We start from the raw sequence: 25726 nt of genomic DNA on the forward strand, positions 1-25726 counted from the left end.
CATATTGTCTTGATTACTGTAGCTTTGTAGTATGGTCTGAAGTCTGGAAGCCTGTTTCCTCCAGCTCCGTTTTCTTCCCTCAAGACTGCTTTGGCTATTCGGGGTCTTTTGTGTCTCCATACAAATTTTAAGATTTTTTGTTCTAGTTCTATAAAAAAATGCCATTGGTAATTTGATAGGGATTGAATTGAATCTGTAGATTGCTTTGGGTAGTGTAGTCATTTTCACAATGTTGATTCTTCCAATCCAAGAATATGGTATATCTCTGCATCTGTTTGTTTCATCTTTAATTTCTTTCATCAGTGTCTTATAGTTTTCTGCATACAGGTCTTTTGTCTCCCTAGGTAGGTTTACTTCTAGGTATTTTATTCTTTTTGTTGTAATTGTAAATGGGAGTGTTTCCTTAATTTCTCTTTCAGATTTTTCATCATTATTGTATAGGAATGCAAGAGATTTCTGTGCATTAATTTTGTATCCTGCAACTTTACCAAATTCATTGATTAGCTCTAGTAGTTTTCTGGTGGCATCCTTAGGATTCTCTGCAAACAGTGACAGTTTTGCTTCTTCTTTTCCAATTTGTCATGTCATCTGCAAACAGTGACAATTTTACTTCTTCTTTTCCAATTGTATTCCTTTTATTTCTTTTTCTTCTCTGATTGCTGTGGCTAGGACTTCGAAAACTATGTTGAATAATAGTGGTGAGAGAGGACATCTTTGTCCTGTTCCTGATCTTAGAGGAAATGCCTTCAGTTTTTCACCATTGAGAATGATATTTGCTGTGGTTTTGTCATACATGGCCTTTATTATGTTGAGATAGGTTCCCTCTATGCTCAGTTTCTGGAGAGTTTTTATCATAAATGGGTGTTGAATTTTGTCAGAAGCTTTTTCTGCATCTATTGAGATGATCATATAGTTTTTCTGCTTCAGTTTGTTAATATGGTGTATCACATTGATTGATTTGCATACATTGGAGAATCCTTGCATTCCTGGAATAAATTTCACTTGATCATGGTGTATGATCCTTTTAACGTGTTGTTGGATTCTGTTTACTAGTGTTTTGTCGAGGATTTTGGCATCTATGTTCATCAGTGATATTGGTCTGTAATTTTTTTTTTTTTTTTTTTTTAGCATCTTTGTCTGGTTTTGGTATCAGGGTGTTGGTGGCCTCATAGAATGAGTTTGGGAGTGTTCCTCCCTCTGCTATTTTTTGGAAAAGTTTGAGGAGGATGGGTGTTCCCTCGTCTATAAATGTTTGAAAGAATTTACCTGTGAAGCCATGTGGTCCTGGACTTTTGTTTGTTGGAAGATTTTTAATCGCAGTTTGAATTTCATTACTTGTTATTGGTCTGTTCATATTTTCTATTTCTTCCTGGTTCAGTCTTGGAAGGTTATACCTTTCTAAGAATTTGTCCTTTTCTTCCAGGTTGTTCATTTTATTGGCATACAGTTGCTTGTAGTAGTCTCGTAGGATGCTTCGTATTTCTGTGGTGTCTGTTGTAACTTCTCCTTTTTCATTTCTAATTTTATTGATTAGAGTCCTCTCCCTCTTTTTCTTGATGAGTCTGGCTAACGGTTTATCAATTTTGTTTGTCTTCTCAAAGAACCAGCTTTTAGTTTTATTGATCTTTGCTCTTGTTTTCTTTGTTTCTATTTCATTTATTTCTGCTCTGATCTTTATGATTTCTTTCCTTCTGCTAACCTTGGGTTTTGTTTGTTCTTCTTTCTCTAGTTCCTTTAGGTATAAGCTTAGATTGTTTATTTGAGATTTTTCTTGTTTCTTGAGGTAGGCTTGTATTGCTATAAACTTCCCTCTTAGAACTGCTTTTGCTGCATCCCATAGGTTTTGGATCATCATGTTTTCATTGTCATTTGTCTCTAGGTATTTTTTGATTTCCTCTTTGATTTCTTCAGTGATCTGTTGGTTATTTAGTAACGTATTGTTTAACCTCCAGGTGTTTGTGTTTTTTATGTTTTTTTCCCTGTAATTGATTTCTAATCTCATAGCATTGTGGTCAGAAAAGATGCTTGATATGATTTGAATTTTATTAATTTTACTGAGCCTTGATTTGTGACCCAAGATGTGATCTATCCTGGAGAAGGTTCCATGTGCACTTGAGAAGAAAGTGTTATCTGCTATTTTTGGATGGAATGTCCTATAAATATCAATTAAATCTATCTAGTCTATTGTGTAATTTAAAGCTTGTGTTTCCTTATTAATTTTCTGTTTGGATGATGTGTCCATTGGTGTAAGTGAGGTTTTAAATTCCCCCACTATTGTGTTACTGTCGATTTCTTCTTTTATAGCTGTTAGCAGTTGCCTTAGGTATTGAGGTGCTCCTATGTTGGTTGCATATATATTTATAATTCTCATATCTTCTTCTTGGATTGATCCTTGATCATTATGTAGTGTTCTTCCTTGTCTCTTGTAACATTATTTATTTTTTTATTTTATTTTATTTTTTTTTTTTATTTTTTTTTATAAATTTATTTATTTATTTTTGGCTGCATTGGGTCTTCATTGCTGCACGCGGGCTTTCTCTAGTTGTGGTGAGCAGGGGCTGCTCTTTGTTGCGGTGTGTGGGCTTCTCATTGCGGTGGCTTCTCTTGTTGCGGAGCATGGGCTCTAGGTGCACGGGCTTCAGTAGTTGTGGCACGTGGGTTCAGTAGTTGTGGTTCACGGGCTATCGAGCACAAGCTCAGTAGCTGTGGCGCACGGGCTTAGTTGCTCCGCGGCATGTGGGATCTTCCCAGACCAGGGCTCGAACCCGTGTCCCATGCATTGACAGGCGGATTCTTAACCACTGCGCCACCAGGGAAGCCCCAACATTATTTATTTTAAAGTCTATTTTATCTGATATGAGTATTGCTACTCCAGCTTTCTTTTGAGTTCCATTTGCATGGAATATCTTTTTCCATCCCCTCACTTTTAGTCTGTATGTGTCCCTAGGTCTGAAGTGGGTCCTTTGTAGACAGTATATATAAGGGTCTTGTTTTTGTATCCATTCAGTGAGTCTGTGTCTTTTGGCTGGAGCATTTAATCCATTGACGTTTAGGGTAATTATCGATATGTATGTTCCTCTTACCATTTTCTTAATTGTTTTGGGTTTGTTATTGTAGGTCTTTCCTTCTCTTTGTGTTTCCTGCCTAGAGAAGTTCCTTTAGCATTTGTTGTATAGCTGGTTTGGTGGTGCTGAATTCAGTTAGCTTTTGCTTGTCTGTAAAGCTTTTGATTTCTCCATCAAATCTGAATGAGATCCTTGCCGGGTAGAGTCATCTTGGTTGTAGGTTCTTCCCTTTCATCACTTTAAATATGTCCTGCCACTCCCTTCTGGCTTGTAGAGTTTCTGCCGAGAAATCAGCTGTTGACCTTATTGGGGTTCCCTTGTATGTTATTTGTCCTTTTTCCCTTGCTGCTTTCAAGAATTTTCCATTATCTTTAATTTTTGTCAGTTTGATTACTATGTGTCACGGCATGTTTCTCCTTGGGTTTATCCTATATGGGACTTGCTGTACTTCCTGGACTTGGGTGGCTATTTCCTTTCCCATGTTTGGGAAGTTTTCGACTATAATCTCTTCAAATATTTTCTTGGGTCCATTCTCTCTCTCTTCTCCTTCTGGGACCCCTATAATGCAAATGTTGTTGTGTTTAGTGTTGTCCCAGAGGTCTTTTAGGCTGTCTTCATTTCTTTTCATTCTTTTTTCTTTATTCTGTCCACAGCAGTGAATTCCCCCATTCTGTCTTCCAGGTCACTTATCCGTTCTTCTGCCTCAGTTATTCTGCTATTGATTCCTTCTAGTGTATTTTTCATTTCGGTTACTATATTGTTTATCTCTGTTTGTTTGTTCTTTAATTCTTCTACGTCTTTGTTAAACATTTCTGGCATCTTCTTGATCTTTGCCTCCATTCTTTTTCCGAGGTCGTGGACTTTCTTCACTGTCATTATTCTGAATTCTTTTTCTGGAAGGTTGCGTATCTCCACTTCATTTAGTTGTTTTTCTGGGGTTTTATCTTGTTCCTTCATCTGGTACATAGCCCTCTGCCTTTTCATCTTGTCTATCTTTCTGTGAATGTGGTTTTTGTTCCACCGGCTGCAGGATTGTAGTTCTTCTTGCTTCTGCTGTCTGCCCTCTGGTGGATGAGGCTGTCTAAGAGGATTGTGCAAGTTTCCTGATGGGAGGGACTGGTGGTGGGTAGAGCTGGCTTTTGCTCTCTTGTTTACTTTTTCTAATTACTGTTTTCATTTTCTACCTTCATTTTAAAAGTAGGATCTAACTTTTTAGGTACTTTCTAAAACCTGAGTACTGTAGTCCCCTCTTACCTAAGGTTTTGTTTTCCCTCTGCAGTACTCAGTTACCTATAGTAAACTTTGGTGTGAAAATATTAAATGGAAAATTGCAGAAATAATTCATAAATTTTAAGTTGTGTGTCTTTCTGAGTAGCGTGATGAATCTTGCACCATCCTGCTCCCTCCAGGCTAGGGTGTGAACCATCCCTTTGTCCTGCTTGTTAGTTACTTAGTAGCCCTGTGGATTATGAGATCAGCCGTGGAGATGTTGCAGTTCTTCTGTTCACGTGACCCTTTTTACTTAATAATAGCCCCAAACCACAAGAGTAGTGATGCCAGCAATTTGGATTTGCTAAAGAGAAGCTGTAAGTGCTTCTTTTAAGTCAGGTGTCCCCAACCCCTGGGCTGAATACCAGTACTGGTCTGTGGCCTGTTAGGGACCAGGCCGCACAGCAGGAGTGAGCGGTGGGCAAGCGAGTGAAGCTTCATCTGCCTCTCCCCATCGCTCACATTACTGCCTGAACCATCCCCTCCTCACCCGCCGCTCCCCATGGAAGAATTGTCTTCCATGAAACTGGTCCCTGGTGCTAAAAAGGTTGGGGACCGCTGCTTTAAGTGAAAAGATGAAAGTTCTTGACTTAATAAGGAAAGGAAAAAAAAATCATTTGCTGATGGATCTAAGGTAAGCACGAATGTTTTATTTGTGAAATTGTGAGGAAGGAAATACTGTGCTAGTTTTGCTGTTATACCTTAAACTGTACAAGTTATGGCCACAGTGCAATAAGTGCTTAGTTAAGATGGAGAAGGCATTAAATTTGTACAATAAGATCTTTTAAGGAAGAGAGAAAGAGACCACATTCACATGACTTTTGTTACAGTAAATTATTATAATTGTTCTGTTTTATTATTAGTTACTGTTGTTAATCTCATACTGTGCCTCATTTATAAATTAAACTTTAACATACGTGTGTGTGTATAGGAGAAAAAACATAGTATATATAGAGTTCAGTACTATGCAGGCTTTCAAGCATCCACTGGACATCTTGGGATGAATTCCCTGTGGATGAGGGGGAACTGTTGTATTTCTGTGGAACTATAATTTGAAGCAACATGTATTTTTTGGCAAGTTTTAGTCAAGATTTAGTTATAGTTACTTTTGAAAACACAGATGTGATAGATTTTCTATTTACATACAGATGTTTTAGTCATTTATTTGAGTATTTTCAAGCTTTTCCTGCATTGTTTTACTTTAAGCAAGGTAGGTACCAATTTGTAATTTTTTATCTTCAACACAATACCAATTGTGATACTTGTACATTTTAGAGGAGGAGAAAAAGGATGGGAAATTCCAGTAGTGCTAGCTATGTATGTTAAAAAAAAAAAAAAAGTAACATGGCCAAGGTGACTCATTCAGTAAATTGAGTGAATTATATTTTACATTCATAGTTCCAAGGGAAAAATTAACAGTGTATGTGTCTGGATGGAGGTCTGGGGAAGAGGTTTTCTTTTTGGCTGCGTTGGGTCTTCTTTGCTGTGCACAGTCTTTCTCTGGTTGCGGCGAGCAGTGGCTACTCTTTGTTGCAGTGTGGGGACTTCTCTTGTTGTGGAGCACGGGCTCTAGGCGTGTGGGCTTCAGTAGTTGAAGTATGCAGGCTTAGTAGTTGTGGCACGCAGGCTCTAGGGTGTGTGGGCTTCAATAGTTGTGGTGTGTGGCCTCGATAGTTATGGCTTGTTGGCTCTAGAGCTCAGGCTCAGTAGTTGTGGTGTACAGGCTTAGTTGCTCTGTGGCATGTGGAATCTTCCCGGACCAGGGATTGAACCTGTGTCCCCTGCATTGGCAGGTGGATTCTTAACCACTGCGCCACCAGGGAAGTCCCTGGGGAAGAGCTTTGTTTAACTTGGATTTGCTCTTTCTACCTCGCTTGAGTTCAGTTCTCTTGTTAAACTTATCAGTTGAAAAGAGTAAGTAACTTACTTAACTTTTACTTAATCCAAGGATAAGTCTTGAGAATTACCAAGTTGTTCTTTATAGTCTTCACTTCTTTCCCCCATTTTAGATGCTTCTTGATGTGATGGATATCTTTTAAATAACAGTAGGTGAAAGCAAGAAAATATTAATGGGGCAGAAAGCACATATATTAGTCATATGCAGGGCAATCATCTTTAGTAATTGTAATGCAACACCACCGTAATCCAAATAACATTTTTAAAAAATGTGACTCTGGAAGAATTTTTCTAGCACTATGATTTCTCTTATAATTTGTTTGATGCGTGATTGTTTTCTGTCAAAAAAGAAAATGACTGAAAAGATCATTTCTCCTGGGTTTGAGAGATGTTGGGATGGAGGAATAATGGAAAAAAATTTTCCTTTAGGTAATCAAAGACACCAGAGGTCTCATATATGACATTTAATTTAGTGGCTGTCACTTAATGAAATAGAGTTTATTTCTTCAGCAGAGGTTATAGAGTGATCTGAAGAGTTCCTGTTGCTTTGTGGATGCCACATGAGACATTAATGGACTAAAAGTCATTATATTTAGTGATTAATTAAAATTAGATCCTCTCTGCAAGTAACCATCCCTTTATATTAAACTCAGTGGTAAACTCGGAGCCCTTTTAAAAAATTGGAATATGAACATGTATCAAACATGAGTTGGATGTTAATTTTCTGCTTGGTTTTTTAAACCTTATTTCTCAGAACATCTAATGTAGTAACACTTATCAGATAGATCGTCCTAGGCAAGGTAGTAGGTAGATAATATACATTTATTTTATTTAATCATTGCAATAACTGTGTAAGGAAAGATTGTTTGCTGAATTTAAACCCAGGTAACTTCTTAAAGTTTTATTCCTTATAGGTCAATATAAATCATTTCTTTTAGGGAGCAAAAGGAATGTTTCTTAAATGAATGTGATTCTGTTAAAATCGTAATGAGTAAGTTTTGACTTAATGTTTTTCTTTTTAAAAATAATAGCATTTATTTTTTTAGGAAAGGTGCTTTTAAGTTGTGGCACTTTTGTCAGACTTCTTCAGAAGTGACCTTTGTAGACCACTATTTAGTTAGGTTGTTAAATGATGACCAGGGCAGTGGCAGCTTCAGATTATTGCCAGGTGAGTTATTGTCAGCTGCTCATTAGGATCATTAAGCTGATTTACTGGGTAAACAAAGTTATTTGTGAGGTCATAGAAATTAAAGGAGCTCAGAGATGGAAAGGGTGACTTTACAAAATGAGCCTTTTAACTCATTAAAAGAGCAGAAGCAATATTTTGTCAGTTTTGGTCCACCATTTCTGAGGGATCATCTTGTAATGAGTAGCAATTAAGTATTTTCCAATAAAAAGTTGTACCTTTTTATTGAGTCATGAGGTCAGTTATTTGCTTTAGAGATTCTGTGATTGGATTTCTGAATAAACTGTATTTTCCTTTAGAACAATAGTCCCATACACGTTATTAGTAACAACATCTGTAGTATTTATTTAATGCATATTGTGGTGGACTGAGTCTTGTCCCCCATCAATTCACATGTTGAAGCTCTACTTTCCAATGTGACTGTATTTGGAGATAGAGCCTTTAAGAGGTAATTAAGATTGAACCAGGGGCCCTAATCAGATAGGGCTGGTACCCTTAAAAGAAGAGGAAGAAACATCCAAGTTCTCTCTCCCCCTGCACATGCACCAAGGAAAGGCCATGTGGGTATGATATAGTGAGAAGGTGGACATCTGCAAGCCAAGAGGAAGGTGCTCCTCTAAAAACTGGAAGCATGATCTTGGCCTTCAAACCTCCAGCACTGTGAGAAAATAAATTTTTGTTGTTTAAGCGTCCTAGTCGTTGGTGTTTTGTTATGGCAGCCTGAGCAGACTAATAAACGTGCTATATGCCAAGGACTGATTTAAGTGATTTATGTGCACTAGGAGACAAGTACTATTATTATTGTTCCCATTTTACAGATGAGGAAACTGAAGCACAGTTAGGGTTAACTAACTTATTCAAGGTTGCACAGCTAGTAAATAATGTAGCCAGAATTTGATTACAGGCAGCTTAGTGCTAAGGTTCATGCTTCTAATTGATATTTTGTTCTGCTTCAGTAAACTTTAAAGATAGAAGAAAATTAATACCAGCACATGGGAAAAATCCATTATGACAAAATTACAGTGAAATGGTTGAAAAGTGAAAATGCAATCTGTATTATTTTCAGTAGTCAAAATTAGTTGCTTATACTTTTAGAAAAACTTTTGAGTGGTTACATTTTTTTTCTCAGCCAAATAAGCTAAGTGGGAATGGATCCTTTATTGTTTATTTTGTCTTATATTTTTAGACATGTAGTTAGTTTATTAAAGGATTAATAAAAAAGAGTTTGACTCTGTTTCCTACTTGCTCTGTTCCTTTTCTGCATCTCATATTCTTGCTAGTGAGTATGATTTGAGATTTTTTAAAAAAAATCTGTTTTTAACCTTTTTATTTAAATAGAAGAAGTCTAAGGGAGGAGTCATAGTTCTGAGTGTCTCATTTGACCTCCCAAATCAGTATGCCTTTACAGAATCAGAATCTTAAGAGTTGGGAGGAACTTTAAAAGTCTAGTCTATTACTATAGGAACATATAGGCAGGTATTGAACTCTTACAATATTCTAGATTATAAGGAAAACAATTTAAAATGTGTCCATTTCCTGTCTCTTAGCCTTGACTATTAAAACATTCTTTTATATGGTAACTGAAATCATATTGCTCTGTCTTTTGTCTAGTTTGTCCTTGGCATCAGAGGATTCTTTATGTACAGATAACAGAAGATCCATTTCAAAATGGCTTAAACTAAAAAAGAAATTTAATCGGCTCAATGATGTTCTAGAGTAGATCTGGTACCAGCTAAGCTTTTTTCTTTATTTTCCTCTTTGTGTTTGTATCTTCAGGCTGGCTTCATAGAGGGATGGCTGCAGCAACTTGAAGCTTCATATCTTCCTACTAACACATCTATAGAAAAGAGAACACTGTAGAGAAGAGAGCACTTGGTTTTCTCAGAAACCACCTTGTTTCTTGTTTATCTGGGTCTTGTGTCCAGCCTTGACCTGAAAGCTATACCCAGAGGGTTGGGATAGATTCCTTTGGTTTTGCCTAGTTAGGGCTCAGCCCTGGAGCTTGTGAGTGAGAAGAGGAAAATGTTGATGGACATAAGTTATCACTGGTAATAACTTTTCCAGCAGTGATTAATAGTCACAATTAATTATTTTTACTTAGATATCCTGGAGAATTGAAAGATTTTTGTTAGGAATAGATTTTTTTGCATTTAAAAGAATTTTGATTTGGAACAGAATGTTACTTGATCTTACAATGCTTTTTGAAGTGCACCTTTTATTTTCAGTGTATGTGTGTATCAATTCTTCTTGATATTTATAACTTGCTAATGATTTCTAATATTTTGTTGAGGATTTTGCATTCATATTTTGGGAAGGATATTGTTTTGTATTTTTCTTGAACTATTGTCTTGTTTCAGTATCCGTGTAATTTTGGCCTAATAAAATGAGTTTGGAAGTGTTCTCTGCTCTTCATTTTTCTGGAAAAGACTGTGTACTGTTGGTTTTATATTTTTCTCAAGTTTTTGATATAATTTGCCATCTGCATCTGGAGCTTCTTTTTCTGGGAGGTTTTTTTTTTTTTTTTTTTTTTTTTTTTTGCAGTATGCAGGCCTCTCACTGTTGTGGCCTCTCCCATTGTGGAGAACAGGCTCCGGACGCGCAGGCTCAGTGGCCATGGCTCACGGGCCTAGCTGCTCCGCGGCATGTGGGATCTTCCCAGACCGGGGCACGAACCCATGCCCCCTGCATCGGCAGGCGGACTCTCAACCACTGCGCCACCAGGGAAGCCCTCTGGGAGGTTTTTAAACTACAACTTGAGTTTATTTCACATCCTCTATAAGGGGCATTCGGTTTATCTGTTTTACCTTGGGTTAGTTTTGGTAGTTGATGATTTTGAGGAATTGGTCTATTTCATCTAAGCTACTGATTTGGTGTGCATAGAGTTGTTTGGAGTATTATCTTGTTACCTTTTGAATATGTGTGGCAGCTGTAGTTATAACCCTCTTTCATTCCTAATACTGGTAATTTTTCTTTGTCCTGCTAGAAGTTTATCAAATTTATTGATATTTTCAATAAATTTTCAATAAATTTTTCTTTGTCCTGCTAGAAGTTTATCAATTTTATTGATATTTTCAAAGAAGCAACTTTTGGTTTCATTGATCTTCTGTATATTTTCTTTATGTTTTCAATTCTTTGATTTCTGCTCTTCGTTATTTCCACTCTTCTGCATGATTTGGGTTTCTTTTGTTCTTGCTTTTCTAGTTTCTTGAAATAGAAGCCTAGATTATAGGTTCATAATCCCCTTTTCCAGTGTAAGCATTTAGTGCCATAAGTTTTCTGCCAAGTGGTGCTTTAGCTGCATCTGAAAGATTTTGATGTGCTGTGTTTTCATTTTTATTCAATTCAGTATGTTTTAAAACTTCCCTTGAGTAAGTTGTTTAATTGCTAAATGCTTAGAGATTTTTCTTTTCTCTTTCTGTGACTGATTTCTAATTTAGTTCCATTATGGTCAAAGAATATACTTTGTGCGATTATAATTCTTCTAAATTATTTAAGGTTTACTTTTTGACCCAGAATATGGCCTGTCTTGGTGAATGTTCCATTGGTGCTTGAAAAGAATGTTTATATATGTAGTGACTGTTATTGGGTGTAGAATGTTCTGTTAATGTCAGTTAGATCTCATTGGTTTATGGGGTTGTTCAGGCTTCTTCTGTTCTTGCTGATTTTCTATCTAGTAGTTCTGTCAGTTACTGAGAGGGGTGTTGAAGTTCCCAACTGAAATATTGGATTTCTTTCTTACTCCTTTCAATTCTATCAGCTTTTGCTTTATATATTTTGAGGTACTCTTGTTAGGTGCTTACACATTTAGGATAATTATATCTCCTTGGTAGGACCACCAAAGCCCTAATACCCAAACCAAACAATGATATTACAATAAAAGGGAACTATCGACCAATGTTCCTCATGAACATGGACACAAAAATCTTTGACCAAATTAGATTTATCTTAGTAAATGTAATTCAGCAATATGTAAAAAGAATAATACCTCATGACCAAGTGGGGTTTATCCAAGGAATGTGTGGTTGGTTTAGGAAATTAGTCTATATAACTGAAGATATTAAGGGACGAAAAGAGGAAAATTTTATGAGCATCTCAGATGCTGAAAAATCATTTAACAGTACTCAATATCTATCCATAATAAAAACTCTCAGCAAACTTGGACTGGAAGGGAACTTTTTTAGCCTGATAAAGAGTATTAAAACACACCCACTCACCCACATACACAAGAAAATTCTAGGGAATCTACCAAACAACAATAAAAAAGTACTAGAATGAAAACAAATTTAGTAATGAGGCCATATGATACAAGTTTGATATACAAAATAAATTATATTTCTAGATACTAGCAATAAACAGTTGTAAGTACAATTTTAAAATAATACCATTTGCAGTAGCATAAAAATATGAAGTATATGTGGATGGATTTAACAAACTATGTGCAAAGTCTGTACACTGAAAACTGTGATTATTGAAAGAAATTTAAAAGGACTTAAAGGAGAGAGATGCCTGTATGAGTTGGAATACTCGGTATTGTTGAGATGTTAGTTCTCTTGAAATCCATATTTAGATTCAAAGCAATCTAAGTAAAAATGACCTTTCCACATAAATTGATAGACTGATTCTAAAATCTGTATGAAAACACAAAGTATGTACAATAATCAAAATAATTTTTAAAAAAGAACAAAGTTGAAGGATTTACACTACTTGATTCTACGATTTACTGTAAATCTTCAGTAATGAGGACAGTATGGTTTTAGCATAAAGATAGACATAGAGATCACTGGAAAAGAATAGAAATAGAATTGCACATACATTTTTAATTGATTTTCAACAAGGGTGCTTTCAGTGGGTTATAGGTAAGTCTTTCTAATAAGTGGTGTTGGGTCAGTTATATATTCATGTAGAAAAATAAAAACCTTAACTCTTCAACATTGTATAGAAAAATGAACTTGAAATGAATCATAGATCTAAACATAAAAACTTAAAGTATAAAACTTCCAGTAAAAAATATTTGAGGGCTTCCCTGGTGGTGCAGTGGTTGAGAGTCCACCTGCCGATGCAGGGGACACGGGTTCGTGCCCTGGTCCGGGAAGATCCCACATACCGCGGAGCAGCTGGGCCCGTGAGCCATGGCCACTGAGCCTGTGCGTCTGGAGCCTGTGCTCCGCGACGGGAGAGGCCGCAACAGTGAGAGGCCCGCGTAACGCAAAAAAAAAAAAAAAAAAAAAAAAAATATTTGAGAAAATCTTTGTGACCTTGAGGTGAGCAAAGAACTTTTAGAATACAAAAGGAATAAACCATTAAGGAAAAAAAATTGCTAAATTGGAGTTCATGAAAATAAAAAATTTCTGCTTTCCAGAAGACATTAAGGAAATGAAAAAGCAAGCCCCAGAATTGGAGAAAATATTTGTGATACATGTATAAGGATGTATTCAGAATATATAAATAATTCACCAATAATTCACCAAAGAAAGTAAATGAGTAGTCGATAAGCACATCAGTCACCAGGGAAATTAAAATTCAAACCACAATGCAAAATCCTGCATACCCAGTAGAATGAATAAAATTAAAAAGACCAACAATGTCAAATACTGAGAAGGATGATGGAACAACTAGACCTCTCATACATTGCTGCTGGGAGTATACAGTGGTACACTCTGGAGAGCAGTTTGTCAGTCTCTCATAAACACAAACTTACTATACCCCCCAGCAAGCCTGTTCCTAAATATTTCCAGGATGCTCATGAGTGAGATCAGATAATAGTTTTATTTTTCTTACTAAATTATATTTTTGCATCAGTGGTATGCAGAATTCGTTAAGTTGAATTTTAAGCTTTCTTTTCCTATGTTCTATCAAAATTTATGTCGAAGTTATCATCCTTAAAATTAAAGTAGAATTTATTCTATGAAACTTCTAGAGTGTGATACTTTTATAGTGTGTAGCTCTTTGAAAATGTCTCAATTTCCTGTTTCTTGGTCTGCTTATCTAGATTTTCTATTTCCGTTTTCATAAGTCAAAATAATACCTATTTTCTTAGAAAATTGTCAGCTCCACTCATTTTCAAATTTATTGGGACGATATGGCTAAATTAGGCTTTTTTAAAAACAGTTTTCTTAATTTCCTTTGTATCTGCCTTTTAATATACTCTCAATTCCTTTTTTTGTGTTTTTATATTCACATGACTATTTTTAAAAAATCAGTTGGTCCTAGATTTATTGTATAGTTCTTTTCATAGAACCATCTCTTGAATTTATTATTTTGACAGTTTTCTTTATTCCTAATTCATTTATTTCGTTAGCTTTTCTGATTCTTCTACTTCGTTGCTCAAGTTTATCATTCTTTTTCTTATTTTCTTAGTAGAACATTTTCATTTGTTCTCATTAAATAGTATACAATTTTTAAGTTATGAGTTTTTCTCAGAGAACTGGTTCAGTTGACTCCTATGTTCTTGTAATAAATCTTTATTAATGCTTTATATATTCTTTTGTGTCATATTTTAATTCTTATTTGACCCAAGTGTAGTTTTAGACCCTTTAATTTTTTCCAGTTGAAACCTCGAGTTTTCTAGATAAGCACTCACAGTGATAGCCAGTAATTTCAGTTTTGCGTTTTTCTTCGTTGTGCTGTTTAGCTCGTGGCACAAACCTCTCCTTGTGGAGCCAACTAGAATTGGTATAAATATGTGGGTCAGGGCTTTTTCCATTTCAGAGTAGTCAGCACCTTAGAGGAGCATGCACTTATAGAGCTAAATAAATAACTAGAGAACTGAGCATAACTACCTATAAAAATTGAAATAAGAACAAAAACAGGGACTCCTAAGGATTTAAAATAAGGATGATATTGTGGACAAAATACAAAAATAAAAAGAGGTACATATTTAATTCAGATGATTATGCAAGAGATAGGGATATATGGGTGACTAAATGGCTTGATAAAATTTTTATTATCTTAATTAAAAGCTGAGGAACAAGAAAAGAAAAGGGAAAGTATGTCTGTAATAACCCAGTTAATATCAACATGAAGGGAACTGAGTGGAGAGAAGACCAAGGGATTTATCAGAGTGTGGTGTAGTACTTGTTTTATTAGTGGGAAGATATACTTCTTGATAAGTTGAAGAAATTATTAGGAGCACATGAATAAGAAAATGTGGTGTAGGTTGAGGACAGTCATTATTAGAACAAATTTGTATAGCCTTAAACCATCACAAGAAAACACTATTTATTTAGGAGAAAAAGGAACGGAATTAAAAAGGAAAGAAAAGAAGGAATACTAAATGGAAAATGTGAACCTAAGTAGTGTCGAATGCTGACTCCTAAAATATCACCAAGATAACTTGTTGATAAGACAAAGCTGAGTTTAATGCTTACCATGGTAAGGGAGATCACTACCTCACCAGAGCCACAGTAAGCCTGTCACACGAGGAAGGACAAAGTTGAGATATATATTGAGATTTTAAGTCTTGTTTAACAAGGGCCTTTCAGTTGGAGAGTTATGGTTGATTATGGCTTGGTTATGATTGGGTAAGGATCATGATATAATAGTTTTGGATTGGTGAGTGGAGAATTTGGAGGCAAGAGGTTTAGAGTTTTAGAGTGTTAACCATCATTTGATACTTTCTGTTAAAGAGCTGATGGATCTTTCAAGAAGTTCCTGGAATCAACAATAACTTATTTTGCAGCTTCTCTCTCTCTGAGCAAGAGTTTTCTGGAGGAGTAAACTCATGTTGATGAAGACAGTGTAACAGTAAAGTCATGTTAATGGAGACAATAAGCTGTGTGGGTGATTTTCATTCTCAGAAGGTAGAAATAATAGTTGAATTCCTGGGGTTAGGGAGGACGCAGCTGCTCCATGTTATTTGTTCTTTTGCTACACTACTACATTTGTCTTGCTAGTATCTTATTCAGGATATTTGCAGTTATATTCATTAGTAGGATTGGCCTGTTCTGTTTTCTTGTGGTTACAGTATCTGTTTTTGGTATCAGTTAGGCTAGCTTTGTTGAATTAGTTCCTCCCTCCCTGAAACATTTTCTTTTAAGATCAAGATGATCTCTTTCTTGAAGATGGGTAGATCTTACTATTTTGATTTTCTCTACTCACATTTTATTTTATGACTTCTTTTTAAATATGTTCTACCTGCTTTTTGATTGTTAAGGACTATTATAGTTTATATTCCATCACGGTTATATAGCCTTGTTATACTTTTATTATTATTTTAAGTATATTTTTTGACCTTTCTATGAATTTGTACCAAAAGAGCATGGTTCCTGGTTGTCTTATGACTTAGCTTATCATCTTGAACTGCCATCCCCATTTCTTAAATTAATCCTCCTTATTTTTTTCCCCCAATCTATCTCAGTTAAGTAGATAGATCTCATTTTCTGACCAGGAAGAAAATTAAGGAGAATTATAATTTTAGTTTTCCTTTATCTTCCTATTAGTTATCAATGTGTCATCTTTAGGAAAATGTTTTAAACAATGTATATTATCTATTCTTATGGAAAAGTGAACCATGTTGAGTATTTTTTTCATCCTTATATTTCTACTTTGATTTACTTTTTTAAAAAACAATTTATTTATTTATTTATATTTTTGGCTGCATTGGGTCTTCGTTGCTGCGTGGGGCTTTCTCTATTTGCAGCGAGCAGGGGCTACTCTTGGTTGTGGTGTGTGGGCTTCTCATTGCTGTGGCTTCTCTTGTTGCAGAGCACAGGCTCTAGGCTCATAGGTTTCAGTAGTTGTGGCACACGGGCCCAGTAGTTGTGGCTCACGGACTCTAGAGTGCAGGCTCAGTAGTTGTGGCTCACGGGCTTAGTTGCTCCTCGGCATGTGGAATCTTCCCAGACCAGGGCTTGAACCCGTGTCCCCTGCATTGGCAGGGGGATTCTTAACCACTGTGCCACCAGGGAAGTCCTGATTTACTTTTTAACTATAAAAAATTAAAATAGACCTTGTATGAAGGGCATCTTTTTAATGACATTTTCCCCCCATATATAGGAAGTTCACAAATGGGTGCTACTATAGTAGATGCTTTGGATACCCTTTATATTATGGGACTTCATGATGAATTCCGAGATGGGCAAAAATGGATCGAAAACAACCTTGATTTCAGCGTGGTGAGTATACAATTCATAATTTATTCCATTGACTATGAAAAGACACTGTAACAATAGTTTTGAGTGTTATACTAGCAGTTTAAGGAAATCCTAAGTCCCCCTTCTTCTTTTGCGATTGTCAGTTGTTCAATTTTTGCGTAAAATAAACACCCTTTCTCACCATTTTCCTTTTCCTTTTCTTACCCTTATCATTTAAGGTAATGTGTTGCACGTGTTAAGGCAAGAGTTAGGGAGAAAAAGCACATTGAATTAGAAACATCAGGAAACCATAAATTACTTTATAAATATTAAGTGTTTTATTATTTTTTAAAGAAATAATGATTGGCACAGTTTTTTTAAACATTTTTTAAAAAATCTATTTTATTTTTTAAACTGAAGTATAGTTGATTTACAGTGTTGTGGATTTGGCACAGTTTTGAAGCGCCTTCATAGTTAGGTACGTGCTCATCCTTCCAGCATTTTGGCATAGTTGTTAAGTAGTGCTGCTTAGGTTTGAAGCCCAGCACAGTCACAATTCTAGTGATATTTGGGAAACCTACCTATAAGTAAGTGCTACTTATTCTTTCTAAACCTGTCATAAAATTGCTGTCCTATTGCAATATTGTGAGGATTATTTGAAATAATCTGGTACATATTCAGTGTTCAGTAAATGTTAGCAGTTATTTTCTTTGTTACCAGTCTTCACCTAAAAGATGTGTGGACTATTCTGTCATATTCATTTTCATCTTTCATGATATTTTTACTTGCTGTTCCTTCTGACTGTAGTGAGAAGCCACTCCTTATCTGTTTTTCTCTTTGGCAAACTCTGTATCATTCAAACTCTGTATCATTAGCCTTTCCTGATGGTAATTAGACAAAAACTGATTACTTTCTTTTATATTATTTTAGCATTTTGGACATAGCTCAGAACAGTTTTTATTATCAGGTTTAGGTTTGTCTGTGAATGACAGAAAATCTAGTATAAAATAGCTTAAGCAAGATACATGTTCATTTCTCTTTCATGCAAGTCAAGTACAAAGATAAACAGTTTAGGGCTGGTTTGGGTAGCTCCTCGATGACCAAGGACCTAGGATCCTTTGTCTTATTATTCTGTCAACTTCAGTATAAAGCTTCAACCTCATGGTACAAGATGATTCCTCAAGATAAGGTAGATAAACCTTCCAGTGGCATAAAGGAGGAAGGGGTAGAGAAAAGATATGTGACTGCTCAGAAGCTGGTTACCCCATTTTTGCTTGTGTATTATTGAGTGAATCTAACTCATGTGGCCCCACCTTACTGTAAAAGGGGATTGAGAAATGCAGGGTTTTTTCCCCTGTATAGTTATGTAGCTCTTAGAGATTATGTACTTCAAGGTCATGAAGATATATTCTTGTATTTAATTCTGAATGTTCTAAAGTTCTGCTTTTGCATTTAGGTTTTTAGTCCTTGCATAGTTGAGTTTGTGGGTAGGTTAAGATAGGCAGCTATCAATTGATCCTAGCACATTTATTTCTCTACTATTTATACATGCCACATTAGTCATGTATTATATTACTCTATTCTTTTCTACTGGCTTTTCTCTTTATCCCTACATCAATATTTTAGTAGTCTAAATATTTATTATATTCTTAACTAGTTTTATAAGAAAAGCTTAATACCTATAGCTGAATCTTGATATCTGATCTTATTCTACTAGGAAATTATCTTAGCAATTCTCAGTTCTTCTTTTAAGCTCTGGAAAAACTGTGTTGAAATTTTGATGAGGATTGCATTCAATTTATAGATTAATTTGGCGAGAATTGGCATTTGTGAATCTCAAATACTCCTGTTTGCTAATATGGCAGCTTTATTATGCCTCATAATTTGTTGGTATATCATTGTGTCAGTTGGCTCAATCAAGAACCAGAACTGTACAGTTTTTTAAATTAGAGAATTTAGTGTTTAGAATTGTTAACCAAGTAATGGGGCACTGAAAAGACAGAAAGGGAACACTGTGGTATTACAAGAGGTAGTAACTACAATAAATGGCTGCTGTGCCTGGAACTGTGAGAACAGTGGGGAGAGGTTGAGATCATTAAAATTTACTAGCTTGGGACTCTGTTTTTGATACCTTAGGAGTTGTTAAAAGGGGCTTCTCAGACCTGGGGCTCAGACCTCTGAGGAGGGGGTACCTAGTTAGAGCTTGGTATCTCTAAAGGGCACAAGGAGGCTGATTTGGGGAATGTGTCTTTGGCAGGGGAACTGTAACCTGGAACCACCTGCCACTGCCAGGGTGAAGAACCATGGCTGGTTTGACACTGTTAGAAACTAGAAGTAGACTGGAAGGAATAAGTTCCTTTTTCTTCCTTCAGCTTTGTATGACCTTTGTAGAACCTTCTATCATCAGCAGGGCTTATAAGGAAGCCAGATGCATTTGAAGAGTTCTAGTTTCAGTATACTGAAGTAGAGTGTAGAAGGATGGATTTGAAGCTGAGAAAAAATAGCTTAATAATCAGCACAGTCATTTTCCATTCTTTCACTTTTACCCTTTCTGTGTCATATGTTTTAGCTCTATATTTTACATATAGTGCGTATTTAGATTCTGTTATTTTTATCCAGTCTTGGAGTCTTTTAACTGTTAAGCTTGAAATATTTATATTTAGTATAACATATTTTTAGAGTTGAATCTTCAATCATTGTTTTGCTACCTATATCATTATTATACTTCTCATTTGCCTTTATTTTCTGTCTATCTTATTTGGATTAAAGTACTTCATGTCTCTTTTTCCCTCTACTAGTTTGACTTTATACTTTCCATTTCCATTCATTTTGGGGTTACCCTTAAAATTTTAATAGGTATACTTACCAAAGTTTAAAATTAATCATTTTCTCTATCCTTCTTCTGAAAAACATAAGGATCTTAGAATGCTTTAATTTAGCTCATCTCCCTCTTGTCTTATGTGTAATTGTTGTCTAGTTGGTCCCAACTTGTATTTGAAACTTCCAAATTAAGTAATGAATAAATAAATAAATATATTTATTAAGTGCCTTCTCTGTGACAGACACTGTTCTAAATCTGTGGATACAGGAATTAACAAAACAGAGTCTTATCTCTAGTTTATACTAGTTTCTATTCTAGTTTGAGGAGAAAAGCAGTGAATACATATTCAAGATATATTGAATATAGCACGTCAGATAGTGATAAGTGCTTACTCTTAAAGAAGAGTAAGTAGGATTGGCGTAAGTGGTGGTGAGAGGTTGCTATTTTATATCCATTGGATATTGAAGGTGACGTTTCTGAGAAGAGACCCAAGGGAAGCCATGTGGATATGAGAGATCCAAGCTTTCTCCTAATAGATATTATAGCTGAGTATAGAATTAGAGGTTGATGACTATTTTCTCTTAACCTTTTAAAGATACAGTTCTATTGTCTTCCTGTTTCTGTTATGCTATTGAAAAGTATGCTATCAGTTTAATATTTAAAAGGTAATCTGTCTTTTTTCCCCTTGTTTTAACATTTTCTTTTTTTTGCTTTGTTGTTCTGTAATTCCATTACCATTCTGTATTTAGACTATTCCTTAAAGGACTCATGTTTTATCAGTCTGAGGACTTTTGTTTTCATCAATTTAGAAAGATTCTCAGTCATTTCTCCTGTGAATAATGCCTCTCCCTCAGTCTCTCCCTTCTCTCCCTCTAGAAACTTTTCTTATCTTCTATCTCTTGTGAGGGAAGGTATGAATTTTACAAATGAGAATTATATAATATTCAGATGATGATAAGTGTTAATTGGGGAAATAGTACAGAGTAAGGAATATTAGTGATGAGGAATTACTTCACAATTTTATATTGTGTGGTCAGAAAAACTTTCTAAGTGAAATTTGCTCAGAGATCTGCAGGTAAAGTATAAAGACTGACACAGAAGTGAGTTTGACAGTTCTCAAACAGCAGGTAGACCCGCTGGGTAATAAAATGTGAGTCAGAGGGACATTGGTAGGAGATGATGTCAGAGAGGTTGTGGGGAATCAGATTATGTTGGGTCTAGTAAGTCATTTTACTGAGTGTAACCAGAAGTCATTGTAAGGTTTTGCACAGAGTAGTAACCTATGCTAACTTTAGATTTAAAAGGTTCACCACTGTAACTATATGGTGCTGAATAAGTAGAGTGCTGAGAAGAGGGTAAGGGTGGTATTATTGTTCTAGGGAGTGGAGAGAGGCCCTCTCTCCCTCTTTTCCTTCCTCTCTATATTTAGTGAATGTCTACTATGTACCCTGCAGTATGCTATATATTGGGAATATATGAAGTAGTATAAACCACTTTGCTTTTGAGGATGGGGTAGGATAACAGTTATGTTATTAAAAAATTACATTATATTGTGAAAATTCTATATTAGAGAATTATTCTTGTGTTAGCAAATGATGTCTTCTGCCTATGAATGTTGGAAAGACTTCAGGGTAATATATATTTCCTTTTAATTTTTACTTAAAAATTAATTATGAATGTTATTTTTCTGTTAGTTTTGTATATTCTGTGGATTCTTTGGTTATTTTCTTTGCCACTTCTAATTTCTTTCCATGCATTAGAATGTTCTTCAGCAATATCTTTATCCATATCTAAATACAAACCTATAGACTCTATGTGGTAGGGTTATTAATACTGCTATGCTTGTGGCAAATTTCGTTCCGTTTGTCGTTTGCCTTTTAATTTTGTTCATGATTTTTTTTCTTATAGGTAATTTTCATTATGGGGAAATTCAAGTCTTTCTATCATCATTTGTTATCAATGCTATCGATTTTATGCTTACAAAGTACCTGCTTTCTCAAGGAAATATAGATATATTGTCACATTTTTTCTACTTTTTTATTTCAGTTTTTACCTAGGAGTCAGTTTTTTCAACATTATTAATTGAAAAATCTATCATCTTGCCATTATTTTTTGGTACCTCCTTTAACATTGATTAAGTTACATATACTAGAAAAACATTTAAAATTCATGAGGAGAGATAGAAGTAAAAATGGACGTTATAGTGCAGTGATTAGAACAGAAAGGGACCAGTAGGGAGAACACTTCTAAAATTCAAGAAGTAGAGGCTTTCATGAGGGAGAATAGTCAATAGCATCAAATATCTTGATAATTTCACAATAATATGTAAGGCACATGAAAATGGCCCATTGGTTATGGCAATTAGGAAGCTGTGCTGACAGCAGTAGAGGAGTTTCAGTAACATTAACAAATGGGAGGTGAGATTGCAGTTGCATGAGAAACGAAGACATAGAAAGTGGAAAAAAACATTCTCCCCAGCGTGTTTGTGAGAAACATATGAAGGATTGAAGATATTTTGAAACCTTTACAGCTTTATGTATATGTGAATATTTTCAATATGTTTTCACAGAATTCAGAGGTGTCTGTGTTTGAAGTCAACATTCGATTTATTGGAGGCCTACTTGCAGCATATTACCTTTCAGGAGAGGAGGTGAGCAAAATCAAGTGATACGTTGTTTGGGGGGAAAGGGTTGTGAATGGAATTTAGTAAAATGAAAGATTTCATGTCGTCTTTTTACTTTTTTTATGAATTTATTTATTTTATTTATTTTTATTTTGGCTGTGTTGGGTCTTCGTTGCTGCGCACAGGCTTTCTCTAGTTGCATTGAGCAGGGGCTCCTCTTCGTTGCTGTGCGCGGGCTCCCCATTGTGGTGGCTTCGCTTGTTGTGGAGCATGGGCTCTAGGCGTGCGGGCTTCAGTAGTTGCAGCACTTGGGCTCAGTAGTTGTGACTTGCGAGCTCTAGAGCGCAGGCTCAGTAGCTGTGGCGCACAGGCTTAGTTGCTCCGTGGCATGTGGGATCTTCCCGGACAAGGGCTCGAACCCATGTCCCCTGCATTGGCAGGCGGATTCTTAACCACTGTGCCACCAGGGAAGCCCCATGTCATCTTTTTTAAATTGTCCAGTATTGGACTAATCTACAGGTTTGCTGAAATAACTAGATCTTCAGGTAGAGCTCTGTTTCTTGGGAATAATGATTTTTCCATTTTGAGAATCTCAGTGAAACAAATTCATCACAGATCCTAGCACTATATACACTATGTCTCCTCTGTAAGAGTTATCCTTCCCCAGGGTTTACCATTGCAATTAATTACATGGTTGAAACAAAAGTAGAAAATATATTAAAATAAGATTAGAATTAAGGAATGAATCAGTAAGAATGAATATGGATCCTCCTAAGTCCAAAAATTAATTAATATAACTGCCTATTTAGAAATTGAATGCAATTTATTGCTGTAAATTAAAACAAAACAAAACAACAGCTCTGAATTCTCCTTTATGGAAGTCTTGGTGTAATACACACAGACACGCTTGAGACTTACGGTGATGGGGAAGTGGGTGTAGGAAATTGCTTTTTACTACTCAGATGGGTTAAAGAGTGGGCTTGGAGAGTGCGAGAAAGAGAAAGCTAAAGGAAGAGGTTATAGTCATTTCTGTTTTGTTTTCTGAGAAACTCCTTGGCACATTGATTTAATTGATTTGTTGGCCTAAATGATTGTAAGATAGCTTTGTAAATTTAAGAAAACTCACTTTTTATTATATGTATTGTAAAGATGGATTTTTATATTGTCTTCAGTTTTTATTTTTTGTGTTTAACTTTAAAGTGGTCATTTTTAGGATTGTTTTTCCCCTTATGGCTTCTAGATTTTGGTCTTTAGAAAGCCTTCCCTATGGCTGTATCATTATAAAACAAATATTTCTACTTTTCTTCTGGATTTTTATGATTTTATATGCTTATATTTAATTATTTCATCTATCTTTGTGTGCTTTTGTGTGTAAAGAGTGAGATACCCATGTACAACTTTTTCTGTAGAAGAAATATGTTTGAAGATGATAGTATTTAATATATAATATTAGATAAATAACACTTATCTTAATATATGATTTTACTGTCAACCTTTACTATGTAATTTGATTATACCTCCAACCTATGTTTCAATTGTCAGAACACTTCAGTTCCCATTTAATAAAATAAAAGGTTTATACTCTGGCAAAGAGGTTTTCAAACTTCAGTGTGTTTCAGGGTCACATAACGTGCTTTATAAAAATGAAGATTCCAAGCCCTGCTCACAGGACTGAAATTCAGTTGGTTTGAGGTGGAAACCATTATTTATGGTTTTAATAAAGTACTCCGTGTTAAAGGTGATTTTGGAAATGCTGATTCTATACTTTGAGAAACTCTGACCTAGCTTATATGAATAAAATCATTGTAAATTAATTGATAGGATTTTTTGGTCAGGTTTATTGATGTATTATTATATAGAGTAAAATTCAGCCACTTTAGTGTATACTTCTTTGAGTTTTGAGAATGCATACAATCTAGTAAGCACCAGCACAAGTAAGATATAGAAGAATTCTATCATCCCAGAAAATTCCCTTTTACCATTTTATAGTTACCCCGCATGCTACCACCAGCCTCTGGTAATGACTGATCTGTTTTCTGTTCATACAGTAAGGAGTACTGGCTTCTTTCATGTAGCACAATGCATTTGAGATTTATTCATGTATTTAGTAATTCATTCCTTTTTGCTGCTGTATGGTATTCCATTGTGTGGCTCTAACAGTTTATCCATTCACCAATGGATTGGTTTTTAGTTTTGGAGATTCTGAATAAAGCTGCTATAAATATTTGCATTAGGATTCTGTGGGATCATAAATTTTTATTTCTCTTGGGTAACTATCTAGAAGTGGGATTGCTGGATCAAATGGTAAGTAAACTTTGGAAGAACTCCCCAGACTTTTTCAAATAGTTGCCTTCCATCATGACCAGTAATTGGTATTGAGAATTTCTTTATTATTTTTAGCTATTCTAATAGGTGTGTATTAGTATCTCATTGTGGTTTTAGTTTACTTTTCTCTAATGACAAACTATGTTGAGCACCTTTTCATGTGCTTATTTGTCATTCATATATCTTCTTTAATTGTTCACTCTTTGGTCATCAATTTTTTTTTGTTTTCTCATTATTGAATGTTGAGAGTTTTTTGTATATTCTGTATATTCTGGACATAGGACTTTTATAACCTATGGGCAAATGTTTTCTCTCTGTCTTTGGCTTTTCAGTGACTTAACAGTATCTTTTGAAGAACTGATGTTGTTACATCTTGAAGTAGTCCATTTTATCAGTTTCATCTTTTATGGTTCATGTGTTTGGTATTTTATTTACAAAGTGTTGCCTAATCCAAGGTCACAAAGATTTTCTCTTGTTTTCTTCTAAATATATTATAGTTTTACTTTTCTATACTTTTAAATCTATAATCCATTTTGAGTTAAATTCTATATGCTGTGAGGTAGAGGTTGAGATTCATTTCTTGCCATATGGATATCCAAAAATTCTAGCACCATTCGTTGAAAAGACTAGTCTTTCTCTATTTAATTGACTTTGCACCTTTGTTGAAAGCAATTGACCATATATGAAATCAACTGACCAAATGTGGGTATATTTCTAGACTCTGTTGTTGATCTGTGTATCCGTCCTTTTGCTATTACCACATTGTGTTCATAATTATGGCTTTATGGAATTGAAATCATGGTCTTTATGGTCTCGTAATCAGGTTATGTGTGAGTCCTCCAACTTTGTTCCCCTTCAAAATTGTTTTGGCTATTCTAGTTTTATTTTCTATATAAATTATAGAATCAGTTTCCTGATTTCTACAAAATATCTTACTGGGATTTTGATTAGGATTATATTAAGTCTATCAGGAAGTTTAGGGAAAATTGATATCTTCCAATCCATGAACATAGCATATCTCTTCCTTTATTTAGTTCTTTAATTTTGTTCATTGATGTTTCTACAGATCTTATACATATTTTGATGGATCTGTACCTATTTCATATTTTTTGATGCTATTAAAAGTGGTACTGTACTGGTGGCGCAGTAGTTGAGAGTCTGCCTGCCGATGCAGGGGACACGGGTTCATGCCCCAGTCCGGGAAGATCCCACATGCCATGGAGTGGCTAAGCCTGTGAGCCATGGCCGCTGAGCCTGCGCATCCGGAGCCTGTGCTCTGCAACGGGAGAGGCCACAACAGTGAGAGGCCTGCATACTGCCAAAAAAAAAAAAAAAAAAATGTGGTAAAATGTACATAACATAAAATAATAACATTCACATTGTTGTGCACTATGCAGTTGATTTTTATATTGACCTTGTGGCCTGAGATTATCATAAATTTACTAGTTAATTCTAGTCACTTTTAAATGG

General features: G+C 35.3%; 1 protein-coding gene across 1 annotated transcript in view; it reads left to right on the forward strand.

Moving 5' to 3' along the window:
- The window catches only part of MAN1A2 (mannosidase alpha class 1A member 2), a 166729-nt gene that overhangs the window by 60294 nt on the left and 80709 nt on the right, over nucleotides 1–25726 (forward strand). The window contains exons 4-5 of the mRNA XM_065878155.1: nucleotides 16411–16529; nucleotides 21878–21958. Coding sequence (XP_065734227.1) covers nucleotides 16411–16529; nucleotides 21878–21958 — 200 coding nt within the window. The remainder of the gene's footprint in view (nucleotides 1–16410; nucleotides 16530–21877; nucleotides 21959–25726) is intronic.

Source organism: Phocoena phocoena, chromosome 1, assembly GCF_963924675.1.
Source record: "Phocoena phocoena chromosome 1, mPhoPho1.1, whole genome shotgun sequence".
In the NCBI taxonomy this organism is placed as follows: domain Eukaryota; kingdom Metazoa; phylum Chordata; class Mammalia; order Artiodactyla; family Phocoenidae; genus Phocoena; species Phocoena phocoena.